The sequence below is a fragment of the Schistocerca nitens genome, chromosome 1, assembly GCF_023898315.1.
Source record: "Schistocerca nitens isolate TAMUIC-IGC-003100 chromosome 1, iqSchNite1.1, whole genome shotgun sequence".
In the NCBI taxonomy this organism is placed as follows: Eukaryota; Metazoa; Arthropoda; class Insecta; order Orthoptera; family Acrididae; genus Schistocerca; species Schistocerca nitens.
In genome coordinates, this window is record NC_064614.1 from 625283459 (window position 1) to 625302911 (window position 19453).

At 40.2% G+C, this 19453-nt stretch overlaps 1 protein-coding gene across 2 annotated transcripts in view; it reads right to left on the reverse strand.

Annotated features, from left to right (window-relative positions):
- Nucleotides 1-19453, reverse strand: part of LOC126257647 (facilitated trehalose transporter Tret1-like) — a 118875-nt gene that overhangs the window by 21041 nt on the left and 78381 nt on the right. The window contains exon 2 of one of the 2 annotated variants that reach the window (XM_049955580.1): nucleotides 2506-3536. The exons of the other annotated variant lie outside the window; for it this stretch is intronic. Within the exon in view, the coding sequence (XP_049811537.1) occupies nucleotides 2506-3536 (1031 nt within the window). The remainder of the gene's footprint in view (nucleotides 1-2505; nucleotides 3537-19453) is intronic. 2 annotated transcript variants of the gene reach the window in all.

Sequence of the window (19453 nt, forward strand, 5' to 3'; positions counted from 1 at the left end):
TGCACTTTCTCTATCTCTTCACCTTCAGCTTGCGGCGTCGGCATGTATACCTGAAATGTCATTGTCGGTGTTGATTTGCTCTCGATTCTAATAAGAACAACCTTGTCACTGAACTGTTCACAGTAACATACTCTCTCCCCTACCTTCCTATTCATAACGAATCCTACTCCCGTTATGCCATTTTCTGCTGCTGTTGATATTACCCTACACCCATCTGACCAAAAATCCTTTTCTTTCCCCTTGACTTCACTGACCCCTACTATATCTAGATTGAGCGTTTGCATTTCCCTTTTCAGATTTTCTGGTTTCCCTACCACGTTCAAGCTCCTGACATTCCACGCCCCGACTTGTTATAATTTCGGTGATTATTCAGTATTTTTCTCACAGTAACCTCCCCTTTGGCAGTCCCCTCCGGGAGATCCGGATGGGGGACTATTCCGGAATCTTTTGCCGATGGAGAGACCATCATGACACTCCTTGAATTACAGGCCACATGTCCTGTGGTTTCCATTGCCTTCTGCATCCTCATGCCGTTGATCATTGCTGATTCTTCCGCCTTTAAGGGCAGTTTCCCACCCCTAGGACAAGAGAGTGCCCTGAACCTCTCTTCGCTCCTCCGCTCTCTTTGACAAGGCCTTTGGCAGAATGAGATTGAATTCTTCTGCAGGAAGTCTTCGGCAGACAATGTTAATTATTAATCAAAATGCTGGTTATTAATCAAATTTTGAGCATCGGCGGGAACCCGGGGCCGAAGACGTTCTTGATTATGAATCCAAGTCACTACCCCTAGTCCACGGGTGCTATTCAGTTAACAGGTACGTAGCTCGTATTCGGACAATATCGTCCTTGTGAACACAATTGGCTCTTTATTGGCAGGCAGTATTGCTATCGACAGGGTATCTCAAGTGGATTCCATGTTTCTACGTTGCCAGAAGGCTTCTGACAGCGCTACTCTCAAGCGGCTTCTGATCAAACTGCGTTCCTATGGAGTCTCGTCTCAGTGCTTCTGGGTTTGTTTTTTCCTGTCAGTAAGATCACATTTTGTGATAATTAACGGAAGTTCTCAAGTGAAATAAAATTGATACGTGGCTTCTCAGGGAACTGTCAGAGGCTCACTGCTCTATTCCTAATCCACATAAACGACTTGTGTCAATCTGAGCAGTCCTCTTATACTGTTTGCAGATGATGCTCTAATCTACTTCCTAATAAACTCGCCAGAAGATCGATAGAAATTGCAAAGCCCGCATCTCGTGGTCGTGCGGTAGCGTTCTCTCTTCCCACGCCCGGATTCCCGGGTTCGATTCCCGGCGGGGTCAGGGATTTTCTCTGCCTCGTGATGGCTGGGTGTTGTGTGATGTCCTTAGGTTAGTTAGGTTTAAGTAGTTCTAAGTTCTAGGGGACTGATGACCATAGATGTTAAGTCCCATAGTGCTCAGAGCCATTTGAACCATTTTTTTGAAATTGCAAAATTATTTACACAAAATACCTGCATGTTGAAAACGTGGCAATTGAGATGGAACAATAAAAAGTGAGGTCTTTCATGTGAGTACTAAAAATTACCTTAAATTTCGGTAACACGATAAACTACACAAATTTAAAAGTTACTAATTCAACTAAATACCTAGCGATAACAGGTAGTAAAAGATGAAATTGGAATCATCACACTGAAAATGTGGGGGAGATGAGTCAAAGACTGAGTCTTATTGGCAGAAAGAAGATGCCAAAAATCTATTAAAGAGCCTGCCTATACTACATTTGTGCGTCCTTTGATAGAGTTTTGCTGTGCGGTATGGATCCTTATCAGATAGGACTGACGGAGAACATCGAGAAAACTTACAGAAGGCAGCTCGTTTTGTATGATCGCGTAGTAGGGGAGAGATTGTCACGGACATGATACGTGGAGATGGGTTGGCAATCATTGAAAGAGAGGAGTTTTTCACGAAATTTCAGTCATAGACTTTTTCCTCCAAATGTGACAACATTTTGTTGACTCCCAGGTACACTGGAAGAAACGACCATGCTAATACGATAAGAGAACTCAGAATTTGCACAGCAAAATTTAGGTGTTCCTTGTTTCCACGTGCTATTCGAGACTGGATCAGTCAAGAAATGGTCTGAAAGTGGATCTGTGAACCCTGGGCCAAGTACGTAAGTGTGAATTGCGTAGTGGTCATGTAACTATAGATGAAAAGTCCAGGGTTGATTCTCTATGCCGCCCTTTCGATCCGGGTCCGTACTGATGACGTCGTTATCAATATGACCTAATTTTCCTTCTTACCTTTCTTCTTCTACCACTCCTCCTTTCCTTCCTCCTTGTACCGAGAAAGCAAAGCTGTTCACGAAATATATTACCTGCTATTGAAAGCATCACATCGCAGAATTGGTAATGGTTATTCCATAAATCCGGTTGTTTTCGTATTTGTCTCATAATTCTTTGGTGGAAGTGTAGTACAACCATCAACCAAGTTTCAAAAAAGACATAAATATTTATAAAAACAGTCTTACGTTGAATCCGATGACGGTTGTGAGCGGCACCCAGTCGAAGGCAGAGGGGACCTGACCCTGGGTCTCGTCCACGTAGAAGTAGGCGCCCATGGCGGTCAGGCAGACACAGCACCCCGTAAGGCCCAGAATCCCGAGCGGCCGCCGGCCAACTCTTTCAACAATGAAGGACGACGAAATACTCGATGCAAGCGAAACGGCTGTTACGATGATGGAAGACACATCTGCGTCGAAACCGCTTCCACTCTTCTCGAATATGTACGTCGTGTAGGTACCAAACGCTATTGCACCAGTGGACAAATGGAGCAAGACGAACCCGGACATTATCAGCAGAGTCCTGCGGTGCACTGGTACCAAGAAAAGGTCTTTCAGCCTCCCTTTGGTCTCTTGCTTCTGTCGGATTGCTCTATACATTGAGTCAAGCTCCGTGTGCAGTTCCTCTGGTGTCAACTCGCCTTTGTACCTTACGAGGCTCTTCACAGCTTCAGATTCTCTGTTACGCAGAAGGAAGAAGTACGGTGACTCGGGCATCCACACGAACGTGACAACGAAGATAATGGGGATGGCAGTGCACATGAAGGAAACAGTCGAAACGGACAAGTAGGGCGCTGCGCAGTACATGAAAAGGCTGCCGCAGTTCATCAACACGGTGTGGATCATCATGAGCGTGCCTCGTAATTCGGTGTCGGCGATTTCGCACAGAAACATAGTGGAAGGGCTACTCATTAGACCGCCAGATAAGCTTCCTATCGCCATGGCAACCATCAGCATTTCATAAGAGTTAGCGAAAGCGACCATTGGCCACCAGACGAGGAGTGGCGCAGCTGCGGAGAGAATCAGCTTCTTCCTGCCGATGATGTCCACAGCGTAGCCTGCGGTGAACGTCGCTACCAGCCCCGTCAGCGAGTTGATGGAAGCCAGCCACGAGGCCTGGTCTGCGGTGATCGGGGCTGGAGAGTCCTCTGATTGCAGAATGGGGAGCGTCGTAGCCGACCAAGCCGCGAATGAGCCATATGCAGTGTATATCAGCGACCCTGTGGATTAAGACATTAAACACCATTGCAGCCATGAACCTTTTAAAGTCAGTCATTAGTAAGTACTAGGGAGCCCCTGCGAAATTTCTCACTTTTGTACTTAACAATAATGACATACCAGTATTGCTTGTAGTTTCTAACTTCTGACAGTAATATTTACATTTACTTGTTGTTGAAGAGAAGTTTAATAGGAAATAAGCATATAAAACAGAAAGAATTAAATGTATGCGAAATGGGTGGGTTAGAACATAGCGTTTGCTTCTTACTTGGTATATCACTAAAGCCACAATAACCCTTAACTCTGTTTCGAGATTTTAATTGCACTTCGTATTTTATGTGAAGATGTTAGGTTGTAGTAGAAATAGGTAAATCACAAATCAAATCGACAGTGACAAATGTGTCTGTCGTTTCGAAAAGTGTATTTTTTAAAAAGGTGAACTTGTAAGATGGGCAGAAGTAATGGATGACAGGTATGGTGACAGTTATTATCTATGACAATATTGTGTACAAATTATTCAGTTAATAAGTACTTTAAAACAAATAGAATGGTATTTGTAAGAAGATAGTATGAAAAGGATAGTCTCTTATTCGTGACTAATAAGTTAGCTCCTTAAAAGACTGGAATGAAGCTAGGCATCCACGATGCTCTTTTGACTGTAGTACATAAGTCTCTTCCATGTTAAAGTTTTAGAGTGAAATCGGTATGCAGTGTCAGATGTCAGTAAAAAAATCCATCTAACACTACCTCATTCTTCCCTTTACCATTAGTATGTGTTGAGAAAAAGGGATGTTGACTTGAGAAATGATACACGCTGAGTCAAAAAGGACTTTAAAACTTTGGTATGATTTAGAAATTTATTGATATAAATTACAGAATCGGTAGATGTGGCATTTTGTAGCAAACAACCTGAAGTGTCACAAAAGTGTCAAGTGTCATTTTGGTTCTATGTGACTTCCATTTGTGTTGCGGCAAACATCCCAGCGGTAATCAAGTGCTTCCCACAGTTGTTGCAACAAATCTGGCGTAACTTGTGCAACGGCATCTTAGATTCGATGTTTCAGATCGGCTAAATTGTTTGGTAGGGGAGGAACATATACACGGTCTTTAATGAAACCCCAGAGAAAGAAATCCAATGTTGCCAAGTCTGGGTGCCAGGTTGTCATGCGATTGGCACTTCACGACCAATCCACCGATCTGGGAAGTGATTAATCGAGGAAAGCTCGAACTTTCATGTGGAAATGAGGTGGTGCACCGTCTTGCTCGTGGTAAACTATCCCATCTCGGTCATCTTCATCGATCTGTTGGTTAAAAAGTTTAGAAGCATACCCAGATACACAATACTAGAGACAGTTTTCTCCATGACGAAGAAAGAGCCATACATCTCCCATTTCTTAAGGGCATGAAACACATTACCTCGGGGGCTGTCACGAACGTGTTCCGGGGTTGCTTGTGGATTTTCGCTGCCCCATATTCTGAAGTTGTGTTCACAATGCCACTGATATGAAAGGTTGACTCATCGCTGAAGATTATTGTATTCAGGGATGTCTTGTCGTCTTCTAGCTGATGCAACATTTCCGCACAGATTTACCCATGAGGAACCTTATCTGTAACACTAATGTGCTGTGCCATTGCGAATCTATACGGTTTCAAGTGTAAACTTCTGTGCATTACTTGCCTAATAGTCTTTTGTGTAATGCCCGTCTCGCGAGGTGCACGTCACATTGGTTTTTGTGGACTGTTGGCAAAGTTCTCCCTAACTCGTTCGACATAATCATCAAAACGCGGGCAACGTGGTGACTTATCATGTCGCAGTGAACAAACTATCTGAACAAAGTTCTTGTGCCAAGAGTAAATTTTAGGCTTGCTTGGAGGTTATTTAGGGTATTCGGTGCGAAATTTACGCCGAACAGATATTGCAGAATTCGTTTCGTGAAATTAAAACAGACAGCGAGTACGATCCGCTTTAGTGAAACTATCCATTTTAACTGTCCACTACGCTAGCGCTCCTACTGACGGAATGGGGTACTGATGCACTAAATCAATAAATCTTAGGTTGTTCGCTATAAAATGACACACCCATCGATTCTGTAAGTTATCTCAGTAAATATTTATATCATTCCAAAGATGTAAAACCATTTTTACTCACCCTATACATCTAACTAAAACAAGTACGTACTCGAACATTTTTCAGTTTTCGTAAGTCATTCTTTTTGTTTAAATTGTTTCTTCTGTAACCATTTTCGACAACAAAATTCGCCGGTATCTTCACGCAATAGAATTCCATGAAAGTGACAGTGTCATTACTGAAAATTCCCATACTATCGGTGAATCAAGCTTGCAAACACTGGAGAACGATTGTTATTGAATATACTGAAACACGTCAAATTAATTCAATTTCAATGCTAAGCCAGACTTTACACCTCCATCATTGGGTGGATTTATTACAATTGCAACGTGTAGGAGCTTTGCCAGTACGACTTTCCTGAGCAACGTGTGTCATTGTCTTGCAGTAACAGACAAAAATCTATTTTAACAGATCACGCAGGTGAAGAGCACTTTAAATGTGAATCCTACCAGTGTGCACTCTCTCTTTTTCCAGTAGTGTGTACATCACGTACAATTCTTGTAAGGTGGGCTAAGCAAAAATGGTGTATTAGGATGTAATAAATGTAAAGAACACCAAAATAATAATTCTGTCAACAGCAGAAAATTTGTATTATATTTTTAATAGTTCTTGTAATAATATCTCTAGAGAGTGAACGACAGAATGGCACAGCAAAAACAACTTATAAAATCCCATTGAAATACATGTTGTATATTAATTACGCCAAATATCGTAACACAGCATACTAGAATGTTGGCTAATCTATGAAATAGAGAATGGTGGTATAGAAATCATACTCACTCCAACACATACGCGAGCATGGACCCATCACACTGAAGAGTGAAATAAACGCTCGCTTTTTCTCTAACAAGACATACTAGCAAGTAATAGAAGCAAGTGAATTGATAGATCCAGTCTTTCAAGATATCTGACTGATATTGTACCATACTGTCAGTATCATCAAATGTGAGTTTCGCTTAAAGAATGCAACCACAGATAGAATCCAGTACATTGTACTGGGCAACAAGTGTGCAACAGAAAGTAAAGTAATTTTGGGATTAGCTTAGGGAAATACAACAGGACTCGTTATGTCCTCAGTATACATAAACTATTTTTAATATTGTGATAGTGGCACTGTCAGATTGCTTACTAAAGAATCTGTTGTGTATAAAAAGTCAAACATGAGTTTTATTTCTGTTGATACTGTTATCAGGTGGATTTTATGACTCATGCCCCATATATCAGCAGGAAGGGAATTTGGATGATAGATCAGTCTTTAAGGACAGAAGCTCTTCTGCGAACCTTGCAGAAGGTAGGAGACGAGGTACTGGCAGAAGTAAAGCTGTGAGGACGGGGCGTGAGTCGTGCTTGGGTAGCTCAGTTGGTAGATCACTTGCCCGCGAAAGGGAAATGTCCCGAGTTCGTGTCTCGGTCCGGCACACAGTTTTAATCTGCTAGGAAGTTTCATATCAGCGCATACTCCGCTGCAGAGTGAAAATCTCATTCTAGAAACCTCCCCCAGGCTGTGGCTAAGCCATGTCTCCGCAATATCCTTTCTTTCAGGAGTGCTAGTTCTGCAAGGTTCGCAGAAGAGCTTCTGTTAAGTTTGGAAGGTAGGAGACGGGGTACTGGCAGAAGTAAAGCTGTGAAGACGGGGCGTGAGTCGTGCTTGGGTAGCTCAGTTGGTAAAGCACTTGTCCGCGAAAGACTAATGTCCCGAGTTCGAATCTCGGTTCGGCACACAGTTTTAATCTGCCAGGAAGTTTCTTATGTAGTCTCTTCGGCGGCATGATCAACCCTGCCCTTACAAAGCTGTAAATCGAGTAACTGAGAACTGAGAGGGTTACTGTGGGCTTCAGAGACAGCTCAAATTAGAGGTGGCCCACTTGACGTTATTGCTAGATGGAAGTACTCGAGGATTACGAAGAGAAAAGAAAGGTTAAGAGATATTTTAGCCGAGAGAATAAGGGGGCACAATGACACATGAGAAAATTTTTGTATATATTGCTGTGGAAGGGGCGCATTAGCTAGGGTACTGAAATATTAGAGGCTGGAGAACGAAGCTAATAATGTTATTATCTACGTAAATGAACAGAGAAGAGGACATTTAATCGAAGAACCTCGCCTCTCTTATACATTTCATAGCTGTTTTTCTCTTTTTTAGTCCTACAGAGTTTGGACCTTCCCGGAGGTGCATGAATAGCAGCATAGATATGTGACCTTTAATCCTTATGATGGGGGCATATCGTTTAAGATTAGAAGAATTTAAAGAAATTTTAGCGCTAAGAGTGTGTTCCGCGTACCTTCAAAGATGAGGGCACTGCTCTGCTCTGTGAAAGATGATATGAGGCTTAGGAAACCTGGCATAAATAAAATTCCGTGTCAGTGAGGAAAGGCTTATATCAGCCGTTCTAGTAGCACAGTTCGGGCCAGGTGCGTGCCACATGGCAGTCATACGAGGCTACAACAGCAAGAAAAATTGGCGTTACCAGAACATTGCTTAAACGATGGACACGGAACGAAATTCGACGACGCTGTGACAGTTGGCAACACTTCCGGTTTTGGAATAGTTTTTATAAAGAGGCATTTGCAATTAGGTTGATGGATAATTTGATTAATAGAGACAATAGTTTTCCGCTTAGCAGGACGTGGAAGCCATACCCAACATCAAAACAGAACGTTCTTAGGTGCGGCCCGCACGAGTGTTTGAAAATAGTCTCTAGTTACGATATATTTTTGCCGCTACCAAATTAGTGCTGGAGGACAGAAACAGTGATGGGTGGCGCGTGGGCTTGGTCGTCTATATTAGACGCCTATACAGAACGACGATTTGGGGCCTTGACATCACTTTTCAGCGGGACTCAGGAGCTGCAGCACTGCAATGAGGATGGTGGACAGTTATATTACCCAAATATTGAATCACGTTGATTTTAGGATCCGGCAGCAAGCCAGAGCGTAGCTTGCGTCAAAATACGGGCTTCATCTCATCAGAATCGGAACAGAGAAAAAAAGATATCGAAATTTAAATTTCATCTAAAACCAGCTGCTCAGATTAGTAGTTCGGATGTTTAACCATCATGGCGTAGTATACGAAAGAACCAACAGATGGTGCTGTTAGTTTCGTAGTAAACCAGAGAACCAACAAATGTTATTTTAATGTTTTTAACTCAGTAACAGATGTATTTTTTCATAACTTTAAGTCACTGACAGAATTAAACGCCGCAATCTTGTCTTAACAAATCCAAAATAACAGCGAATTTACTTGGCTACGATACAGGATTTACTGATTTCACTTTCTGTACTAAATACTTGACAACATTGCTTTTCTTCTTTTGATTGGCTTTATTTGTATTCTTTGCTAGCAAAAACGAATTTATGACGTTGATGTTTTATTAAGTTTGTTTTGTGATTTGGGTGCCTACTCATTACATTTTTATTTAGTTTTGTTTACCATTAAAAATGCCTAGAGAACGGTCGAGTCTTTCTGAATACACCAGAACATCTAAAAGACTGAGGGCTGTGCAATCTGAAGAAACCAATGAAGATCGATCGTGAGGCGAGACCAGCTGCAGGCTTTAACTCGCTCTTTGGTAGCTTGTTCCGAAAGCGAGGTGCGTTATGATTTAGATCGAGAGCGTCATGCATTATCACGATCGTGAGAGTCCTTCACTCGCAGATGCTTAAAGTTACTTTCTCTGCAACATAAGATCATAGAAGCGGAGATTTTGAGGGTAGTCGTGCAGGCGAGAGAGTTAATATACCCTGACTCCGGCGTATTCCTAACAATTTACCATTTCGCTTAAGCGTACAATTCCCGGTGGGCGTGAACCTTAGTGTAGATTGATTTTCACACAGGTTGGTCTATATGGCTCTTTCCCAAGCTCTTAGTTTGTGTACGGAATCATACCACTTCAAATATTGATACATATAAGCTTTAGAAGCAAAAAAATGAAATTCATGTGTACAATGTCTCGGGCACAGTTATAAATAACTACCCAGGCAATGCAACGTTACTCAGCTAATACCAAGTATGTCAGAAATTAAAGAGACAATGGATAACAAAAAGCGTTGAACTTCTGTGTAATAGAAAGTAAGAATTATACCTGATGGTGAGGGCAAAAACAAATGTGCCACTAGTTTCATGTTGTATAAGGTATTGTTGTTTACTGGGAAGAGTTATAAGACAATCAAAAAGCTTGTATCTAATGCCAGACATTAGTAATACTGAAAATAAAACGAAGACTTTGCGAAGTGTAGTAGGAAAAGAAACAGGAAAGTTTAGTACGGAACAATATGACCTTGTACTTCCCCCATGAACCATGGACCTTGCTGTTGTTGGGGAGGCTTGCGTGCCTCAGCGATACAGATGGCCGTACCGTAGGTGCAACCACAACGGAGGGGTATCTGTTGAGAGGCCAGACAAACATGTGGTTCCTGAAGAGGGGCAGCAGCCTTTTCAGTAATTGCAGGGGCAACAGTGTGGATGATTGACTGATCTGGCCTTGTAACATTAACCAAAACGGCCTTGCTGTGCTGGTACTGCGAACGGCTGAAAGCAAGGGGAAACTACAGCCGTAATTTTTTCCGAGGACATGCAGCTTTACTGTATGATTAAATGATGATGGCGTCCTCTTGGGTAAAATATTCCGGAAGTAAAATAGTCCCCCATTCGGATCTCCGGGCGGGGACTACTCAAGAGGACGTCGTTATCAGGAGAAAGAAAACTGGCATTCTACGGATCGGAGCGTGGAATGTCAGATCCCTTAATCGGGCAGGTAGGTTAGAAAATTTAAAAAGGGAAATGGATAGGTTAAAGTTAGATATAGTGGGAATTAGTGAAGTTCGGTGGCAGGAGGAACAAGACTTTTGGTCAGGTGATCACAGGGTTATAAACACAAAATCAAATAGGGGTAATGCAGGAGTAGGTTTAATAATGAATAAAAAATAGGGGTGCGGGTTAGCTACTACAAACAGCATAGTGAACGCATTATTGTGGCCAAGATAGACACAAAGCCCATGCCTACTACAGTAGTACAAGTTTATATGCTAACTAGCTCTGCAGATGAGGAAGAAATTGATGAAATGTATGACGAGATAAAAGAAATTATTCAGGTAGTGAAGGGAGACGAAAATTTAATACTCATGGGTGACTGGAATTCGTCAGTAGGAAAAGGGAGAGATGGAAACATAGTAGGTGAATATGGATTGGGGGGAAGAAATGAAAGAGGAAGCCGCCTTGTAGAATTTTGCACAGAGCATAACTTAATCATAGCTAACACTTGGTTCAAGAATCATAAAAGAAGGTTGTATACCTGGAAGAATCCTGGAGATACTAATAGGTATCAGATAGATTATATAATGGTAAGACAGAGATTTAGGAACCAGGTTTTAAATTGTAAGACATTTCCAGGGGCAGATGTGGATTCTGACCACAATCTATTGGTTATGAACTGCAGATTGAAACTGAAGAAACTGCAAAAAGGTGGGAATTTAAGGAGATGGGACCTGGATAAACTGAAAGAACCAGAGGTTGTACAGAGTTTCAGGGAGAGCATAAGGGCACAATTGACAGGAATGGGGGAAAGAAATACAGTAGAAGAAGAATGGGTAGCTCTGAGGGATGAAGTAGTGAAGGCAGCAGAGGATCAAGTAGGTAAAAAGACGAGGGCTAATAGAAATCCTTGGGTAACAGAAGAAATATTGAATTTAATTGATGAAAGGAGAAAATATAAAAATGCAGTAAATGAAGCAGGCAAAAGGGAACACAAACGTCTCAAAAATGAGATAGACAGAAAGTGCAAATTGGCTAAGCAGGGATGGCTAGAGGACAAATGTAAGGATGTAGAGGATTGTCTCACTAGGGGTAAGATAGATACTGCCTACAGGAAAATTAAAGAGACCTTGGGAGAGAAGAGAACCACTTGTATGAATATCAAGAGCTCAGATGGCAACCCAGTTCTAAGCAAAGAAGGGAAGGCAGAAAGGTGGAAGGAGTATATAGAGGGTTTATACAAGGGCGATGTACTTGAGGACAGTATTATGGAAATGGAAGAGGATGTAGATGAAGATGAAATGGGAGATAAGATACTGCGTGAAGAGTTTGACAGAGCACTGAAAGATCTGAGTCGAAACAAGGCCCCTGGAGTAGACAACATTCCATTAGAACTACTGATGGCCTTGCGAGAGCCAGTCATGACAAAACTCTACCATCTGGTGAGCAAGATGTATGAGACAGGCGAAATACCCACAGACTTCAAGAAGAATATAATAATTCCAATCCCAAAGAAAGCAGGTGTTGACAGATGTGAAAATTACCGAACTATCAGTTTAATAAGTCACAGCTGCAAAATACTAACGCGAATTCTTTACAGACGAATGGAAAAACTGGTAGAAGTGGACCTCGAGGAAGATCAGTTTGGATTCCGTAGAAATGTTGGAACACGTGAGGCAATACTAACCATACGACTTATCTTAGAAGAAAGATTAAGAAAAGGCAAACCTACGTTTCTAGCATTTGTAGACTTAGAGAAAGCTTTTGACAACGTTAACTGGAATACTCTCTTTCAAATTCTGAAGGTGGCAGGGGTAAAATACAGGGAGCGAAAGGCTATTTACAATTTGTACAGAAACCAGATGGCAGTTGTAAGAGTCGAGGGGCATGAAAAGGAAGCAGTGGTTGGGAAAGGAGTGAGACAGGGTTGTAGCCTCTCCCCGATGTTATTCAATCTGTATATTGAGCAAGCAGTAAAGGAAACAAAAGAAAAATTCGGAGTAGGTATTAAAATCCATGGAGAAGAAATAAAAACTTTGAGGTTCGCCGATGACATTGTAATTCTGTCAGAGACAGCAAAGGACTTGGAAGAGCAGTTGAACGGAATGGACAGTGTCTTGAAAGGAGGATATAAGATGAACATCAACAAAAGCAAAACGAGGATAATGGAATGTAGTCAAATTAAATCGGGTGATGCTGAGGGGATTAGATTAGGAAATGAGACACTTAAAGTAGTAAAGGAATTTTGCTATTTAGGGAGTAAAATAACTGATGATGGTCGAAGTAGAGAGGATATAAAATGTAGACTGGCAATGGCAAGGAAATCGTTTCTGAAGAGGAGAAATTTGTTAACATCGAGTATAGATTTAAGTGTCAGGAAGTCATTTCTGAAAGTATTTGTATGGAGTGTAGCCATGTATGGAAGTGAAACATGGACGATAACCAGTTTGGACAAGAAGAGAATAGAAGCTTTCGAAATGTGGTGCTACAGAAGAATGCTGAAGATAAGGTGGGTAGATCACGTAACTAATGAGGAGGTATTGAATAGGATTGGGGAGAAGAGAAGTTTGTGGCACAACTTGACTAGAAGAAGGGATCGGTTGGTAGGACATGTTTTGAGGCATCAAGGGATCACAAATTTAGCATTGGAGGGCAGCGTGGAGGGTAAAAATCGTAGAGGGAGACCAAGAGATGAATACACTAAGCAGATTCAGTAGGATGTAGGTTGCAGTAGGTACTGGGAGATGAAGAAGCTTGCACAGGATAGAGCAGCATGGAGAACTGCATCAAACTAGTCTCAGGACTGAAGACCACAACAACAACAACATTATGACCTTGTAATTAAAGAGGTTAACTGAAAGTTCCATGACTTCAAACATATAGCAAGCCTGATTAACAGTCACTTTATAAATGTAACTGAGGAACTCTGTACGGTGAGTTCTAAAGAAAAAGCTTGCAATACTACAAATATTCATCATTCAACTGAAGAGCATTTCAACTTCTTTCAGTGAAACCAGGATAATAATTAACTCACTTGAAAGTAAAAATTCTCTTGGGGTTAACAGCATTTCAAGAAAAGTACAGCTACTGTAATCAGCATAATATTAAATGCAGTACTTCCATAAAGTATCTTTTCAGACAGACTAAAGTCTGACATTGCTACATCCCTCTTTAAAATGTGAATGACTATTGGTGGTTTCGTTACTAGCTTTCTTGTCAAAAGTTTTTCAAAAAACTAACTATTTAAGACTGGTTGAGCGTGTCTAAGATGCTGAGTCAGTAGCAATTTGGATTCCAGATGGATTCTCCACTGTACATTCACTCTATCTTTACACATACCATGTCTTAAAATATCTGTATGACAAGATTTCCCCTACTGGCATATCTTATGATCTGTCTAAGGCATTTGACTGAACACATCACAATATTATTTCACAAAGACTTAACGTTTATGTTTTAATAAAGGCATTACGCTAATGCTGACGTCTATTACATTTTATTTACCAACAGGTTTCAGTAGAAGAACGTGCTCATCTTACCAAAATGCAGTACAAGACACAAAATTAAATTCAAACAGTACAGGAGGAATACAGGTAGTTCATTGTCTTCATTCAAACCGGCCAGCACCTACTTCTTCTTTCGCTGTACTGTTTGAACTAAATTATGCATCTTGCACTGTATTGTTTTAATATGTATGACATATTGCAAAATGAACATGGTCTTGAGCTGAAACAGGTTGCCGAATAAAGTATAATACAAGTCAGCATTAGTGTCATGGATTTCTTAAAATATACACATGCTGATATCCGCCTGGAAAACATGTTTAACGTTTATGCCTGTAAGAGTATAATGAATAAAGGGTCCACTTCATATTTAAATGGTAAGACATAAAGGCTCACTCAGCCAGTATATGCAGTTCTCACGATAAACCTTCTTCTGAGTGTGAAGAAATTACTACTGGTGTTCCACAGGTTTCAGGATGTGACCCCTCATGTTCTTGGGTATCTATGAATAACATTCAATCTTACAAATAAAAAGCAGAATTCGTCCTCTTTGCTGACGATGCAAGCAAGCATCGTAATAAAGTCTGAATGAGCTGCACCAACGTAAGGTGTAAAAATGAAGTATTAAAAATTATCAGTAATTGGTTATTGGTAAGTTTTCTGTCACTCAGAGAAATTGCTGTTCGTTCAAGACCTGTACAAGGCATCATATGTTATTATCAATGACAGTGAAAAATAAGTATGTAAAACTATGTATCAATGATGTGAAAAAGTAATCATGTAAATGTGGTTGCTTGAAATTGGTGTTTTTGCATATTGATCAGAACTTTAACTGGAAATCACATATTATGGACCTTCTGAACTTCTTTAGGTCAGGTATATTTGCTCTATGTGTAATTCCTGATTGTAGTGATGAAACATCAGACAATTAGCTCAGTTTATTATTCCATTCTTTGATGTCATATATTAACAATTTTATGGGACAGTTCTACATATATGCATAAGTAGTCATTGCACAAAACATGTTGCACAAATAATACCTCTATCCATCTTCAAATTTCACGTAGACACATGTTTAAAAAATTAGGCATACTAACAACAGCGACTCCATACATTTACTGTTTTATAACATTTCTTGTGAAGCATCAATTATTATTTGAAAATAACAGAAAACTCATAAAAATAAGATTTGGAAAAAGAAAGTCTTCAAGTTGACAACTTTCAGAAAAAGCAGTAAAGTATGCATCTATAAGAAATTTTACTATCTCACTTGTGCATTAGTGATGCTGGCAGGTAGTAAAATTATTAAAAACAGAGATAATTTCTACTTCACAGCTCTATTACTCCATTGATGAATATCTGAGTAGACAGTCTGTATCTGATGGAGTACATTTATAAAATTTTGTTGTAAGTTAAGATCGAAACAAATAATCCATTTATGTAAATGGCCATCATGTAGTCATATATTAGAAAATGCATCTTATTTGTGAACTTAATGACACGTTGTACATCATGGTGAGCTGCCACGAATATGATCCATGGAATACGCATTAAAGAAAGACTAATTGGTCCATACTATCACAAGAACAAAATATGAACGAAGGTTTTTGAGCCTGAAACATATGAAGATAAATAGATGAATTTAGAACTTGTTGCACCAAATTACTCGACAATTAACAAATAAAGTCCATAAACGGCTGCTTCGTTTAGACGAGCTGCAGCCTTAAAGCTTGCAGATATCGGAAGTGTATGAAGACAAGATGGTTGATGTGATACTACGAGACTAATTTGAGAAACCACTGAAAAATTTAAGTGTGGTAAGACATTTGGAATAGAGTTCATCATCTCAGTATTGTTATTATCGTTTGGAGAACCAGCCTTGACACAACTTTTACACCTTAAATTCAGGATGTACGGAACAGGAGAAATACACTTATACTATACATAAGATGTAACAACAACTGTACATATAATAATTTTTTCTTCTGATTTTCGATAAATTAGTGTAAGCAATATTTTGATTTCATTTCTTTTTCTTTTCGTGTCATTGTGTTGAGGAAACTATAAACAACTTTCGATGTGAATATTAATATTTATGTCAAATTTCAAGCAATACTATAACATAATTGAAGTGTAACCCATGTTGAATCTATTGTAATATGTTTAAAATTGTAATTGTGCGCCTGGTCCATACGTAGGCAATGTATTAGGATATGTGGAATGCAAAAACTAGGGTGAATACCCTGTCTGTAGGGGAGCGGTAAAAGGTGGATGGCAGGCAAGCGCGCGAAAATGCACACGGGCGCGGCACGGCATAACGGGCTCAGCAGTAGTCGGAGTTGGGAATCGGTCTGAGAAACACGCTCTGGATCGAGGAGGCTCCCCTGGAAAACATGATTTCTTTGAGCCTCGGATGTGCTGTTTCCGACGACTATACAGCATGGCTATATTCAATAGGCACTAAATTGAAATGGATTGCGACGCTAAGAAGAAGCAAAGTGCCGCTACATCAAGAGCCATAGCTGTGATTGTATGTGTGCTTTGCGCCTCGCCATCTCACCGCCCGCCAACCGCCGCATCGACACGAACAGGTTGAAACTTTTAGAATTGTAATCGTGTGGACCAGCGTTACTTTTGTTCCTGACTGTTCAATAACAATTTAACTTTTACCAGAATTGTCCTATCATTTAATTATCCTCATCACTAACCGAGACAGGGTCCTTTCCATATGTTGTGCAATCCGAGTGTCCCGAAATGAAGATTTAAAGTTTATGCTAATAAGAATTACCTGCAGACCTATCTATGTTAGAATGATGTTTAAATAACTTTGTTGTTAATGAAAATATAAGCAAAGAACAAAGGTCTGACAAAGTTGGAAGATAATTTTGGAATTGGTTTAGTAATGAAGCTTAATTAATTTCAGACAAAATTAATGGTAGTTAAATGAGCAGGAAATAAGCTAAAAAGAGAAATAATTTATATATTGAAAATCTTGAGTGCTTAATGAGTTCAATAGTCAAAGAATTTCAATACAGTGACAATTACAGTTTCAGGGTCCCTCCTTCCCCCCCCCCCCTACCCCCTTTTCTTCTCTATTCTTTTAAATTCTGAAGTGTACTGAACTGATTTGACCAGCAAAGTTAAAGTCAGTATAAAACCTAAAATTATCAGTGTTTTACCCTTCTTAAAATTGACATTGTATGTGTGTTTCAAAAGTGCTATTTCTAGGGTAACCTATGCCCGATTTCAGTCGGATCAATAGACAAAACGCAGTTTGTAGTAATCATTATAGTGTAATGTTGTGTATTTATAGCTTGTCCAAATTAGTACAAAAAGGGTAAATATTAGTTCAGTAGATTTTTCTGGTTCCAAAATTTTCCATATAATGCAGTATTATTACGTGTTGTTATGCTTGTACGTACATCCACTTGTACAAGGAAAAAACTCACTTAATGCCTAATTAGGCTGGCGACCGTATTATTAACAATTGGTAGCATCTGCTGTGTATGTTTCTTGCCCGTCCTAACGTGTAGTTGCAATTTAGACTTGCTTGACGTATCATTGTTGTTACTGAGTGGGTGTAAGTCTGATTTTGCCTTCATTCAGGTACACGCGGTCAACATATTTACTGAAATCCTTTCTTATAAGGTGAAGCCCGTCAACTTACCATAGTACAGGCTTTAATAAGAGTTAACGTACGCCCGAGCGTAGACGTTACAAGTGGCTTCCCGGTGACAGGACGTCCAGTTGTTGTCGGTCACAAATTAATGTGAATACCGAACAGTGGATGTTCAGTGGCACGAATTGCAATTATATTTAGTAAAGTAAATTGCAGTGAACGTCAAGTATAGTAGTGTGGTGTAATTTGCATTCAGTATGGACAGGAACGTAGACACGGTAGATGTGCCGATCGTAATGGAAGATGCGCATGGCAATAGCAGGAGTTTATGCGGCCAGATAACAGATGACGTTAGCGGAAGACAATTGGCGTACATACAATATCACGAACATGTTAACGAACAGATTGAAATGTCGAGATCGCCTCGAACACAACAAGGAATGAAACAGGAAGTAGAGGGTGACTTTGTAGATGATAGTGGGTACGTGAACGAATCCACTGACATATTTGATTCTCCACAGATAAAGAAAGAATCGAAAGAAAAATTTGAGGTAGGATCGGAACACACCGATTCCGTAGAACAAAACAGGGTGAAGATTTTAAGCATGAACGATTTATTTGAACAATTAACCAAACAAATTGCAGGACAGAGTGAGCAGCTCAAAATACAGAATGATCAGCTTAAAACACACGTTGCCGAGCAGCTCAAAACGCAGAATGATCAACTTCAAAAACAAGTTAGTAGTCAGGTTAGTCAGCTTAAAACACACGTTGACGAGCAGCTTAAAACACAGAGCCATCAGCTCAAAACACAGAATGATCAGCTTAAAACACAGGTAGAAGAACAAGGAATTAAAATTAGTAAACAAATAGAACAGGTAGAACAAAAAGTGGGTAGCTTAAGCTCTGTAGTAAATACTATGAAATTTGAAATTGACACAATTAACAAGAATATGGATACTATGCAGGGGGAAATTGACAACATTAACAGTAGGTTTGATGTTGAAATTCTCAACATCCAAGAGAAAGTTGAGCCTCTGGTTGCAACAAAAGTAGACGAAAAAGTTTTCGGTCTTAAAACTGAGATCGTAAACGAATGTCAACACGGAATCTCACAATTGAAAAAGGCAGTTTCAGACACTGAAAGAGATTTAGGTGAGAAAGTTACCGGATGTGTACAAAAATGTGAACAAAATACTTCGAAAATTCAATGCAAAATTTTCGATCTTGAGAGTAAAATTAAAGATAGGCCTGGTGTTGTCTGTAGTGGCACACCACTTACGAAGCTGTTAGAAGGTGAGGAACGCTTCGATCCCGCCAAGAACCATAACGGATGGCATCCGTTAGATTTCATAAAAAATTGCGAGAGGATATTTCCTGAACACTTGTCTGATCAGGAAAAGATAAACGTAGTAATTAGCGCCTTAGCAGGTGACGCTAAGCGCTGGGGAATTAATTTGAATACCGAACGAATGACGTTCGAAGAATTTAAGCAAAGGTTTACGGAAGAATATTGGTCCGAACAAAAACAGGATCATTTATGGCGCGAGTTTATCATGGCCAAGCTTCATGATAACAGGGGCAGGAATTCTTTGAAAGATTTCTGCGAATATTGGTACCGGAAGTTAACGCATTTAAGAAGAAGAAGATCCGAGTCAGAAATCATCTGGGAACTATATAAAAAGCTTCCAGAAGATTCAAAGAGATATGTGGGAAGCAATCATCGCAGCTTCCAAGCATTTCTAGAAAGGGTCGAAGACGAAGACCACTGGCGCGGAAGTCGTGCCAATTATCAAAATTTTGGTAACCGAAATAACCGTAATAATGACGAGAGAAATGACAGCGAAGGGTTTCGCGTCAACGTGATACGGAGAGGTAGAGGCAGAGGAAGAGGGAGTTATCCAGTTCGCGGTAGAGGG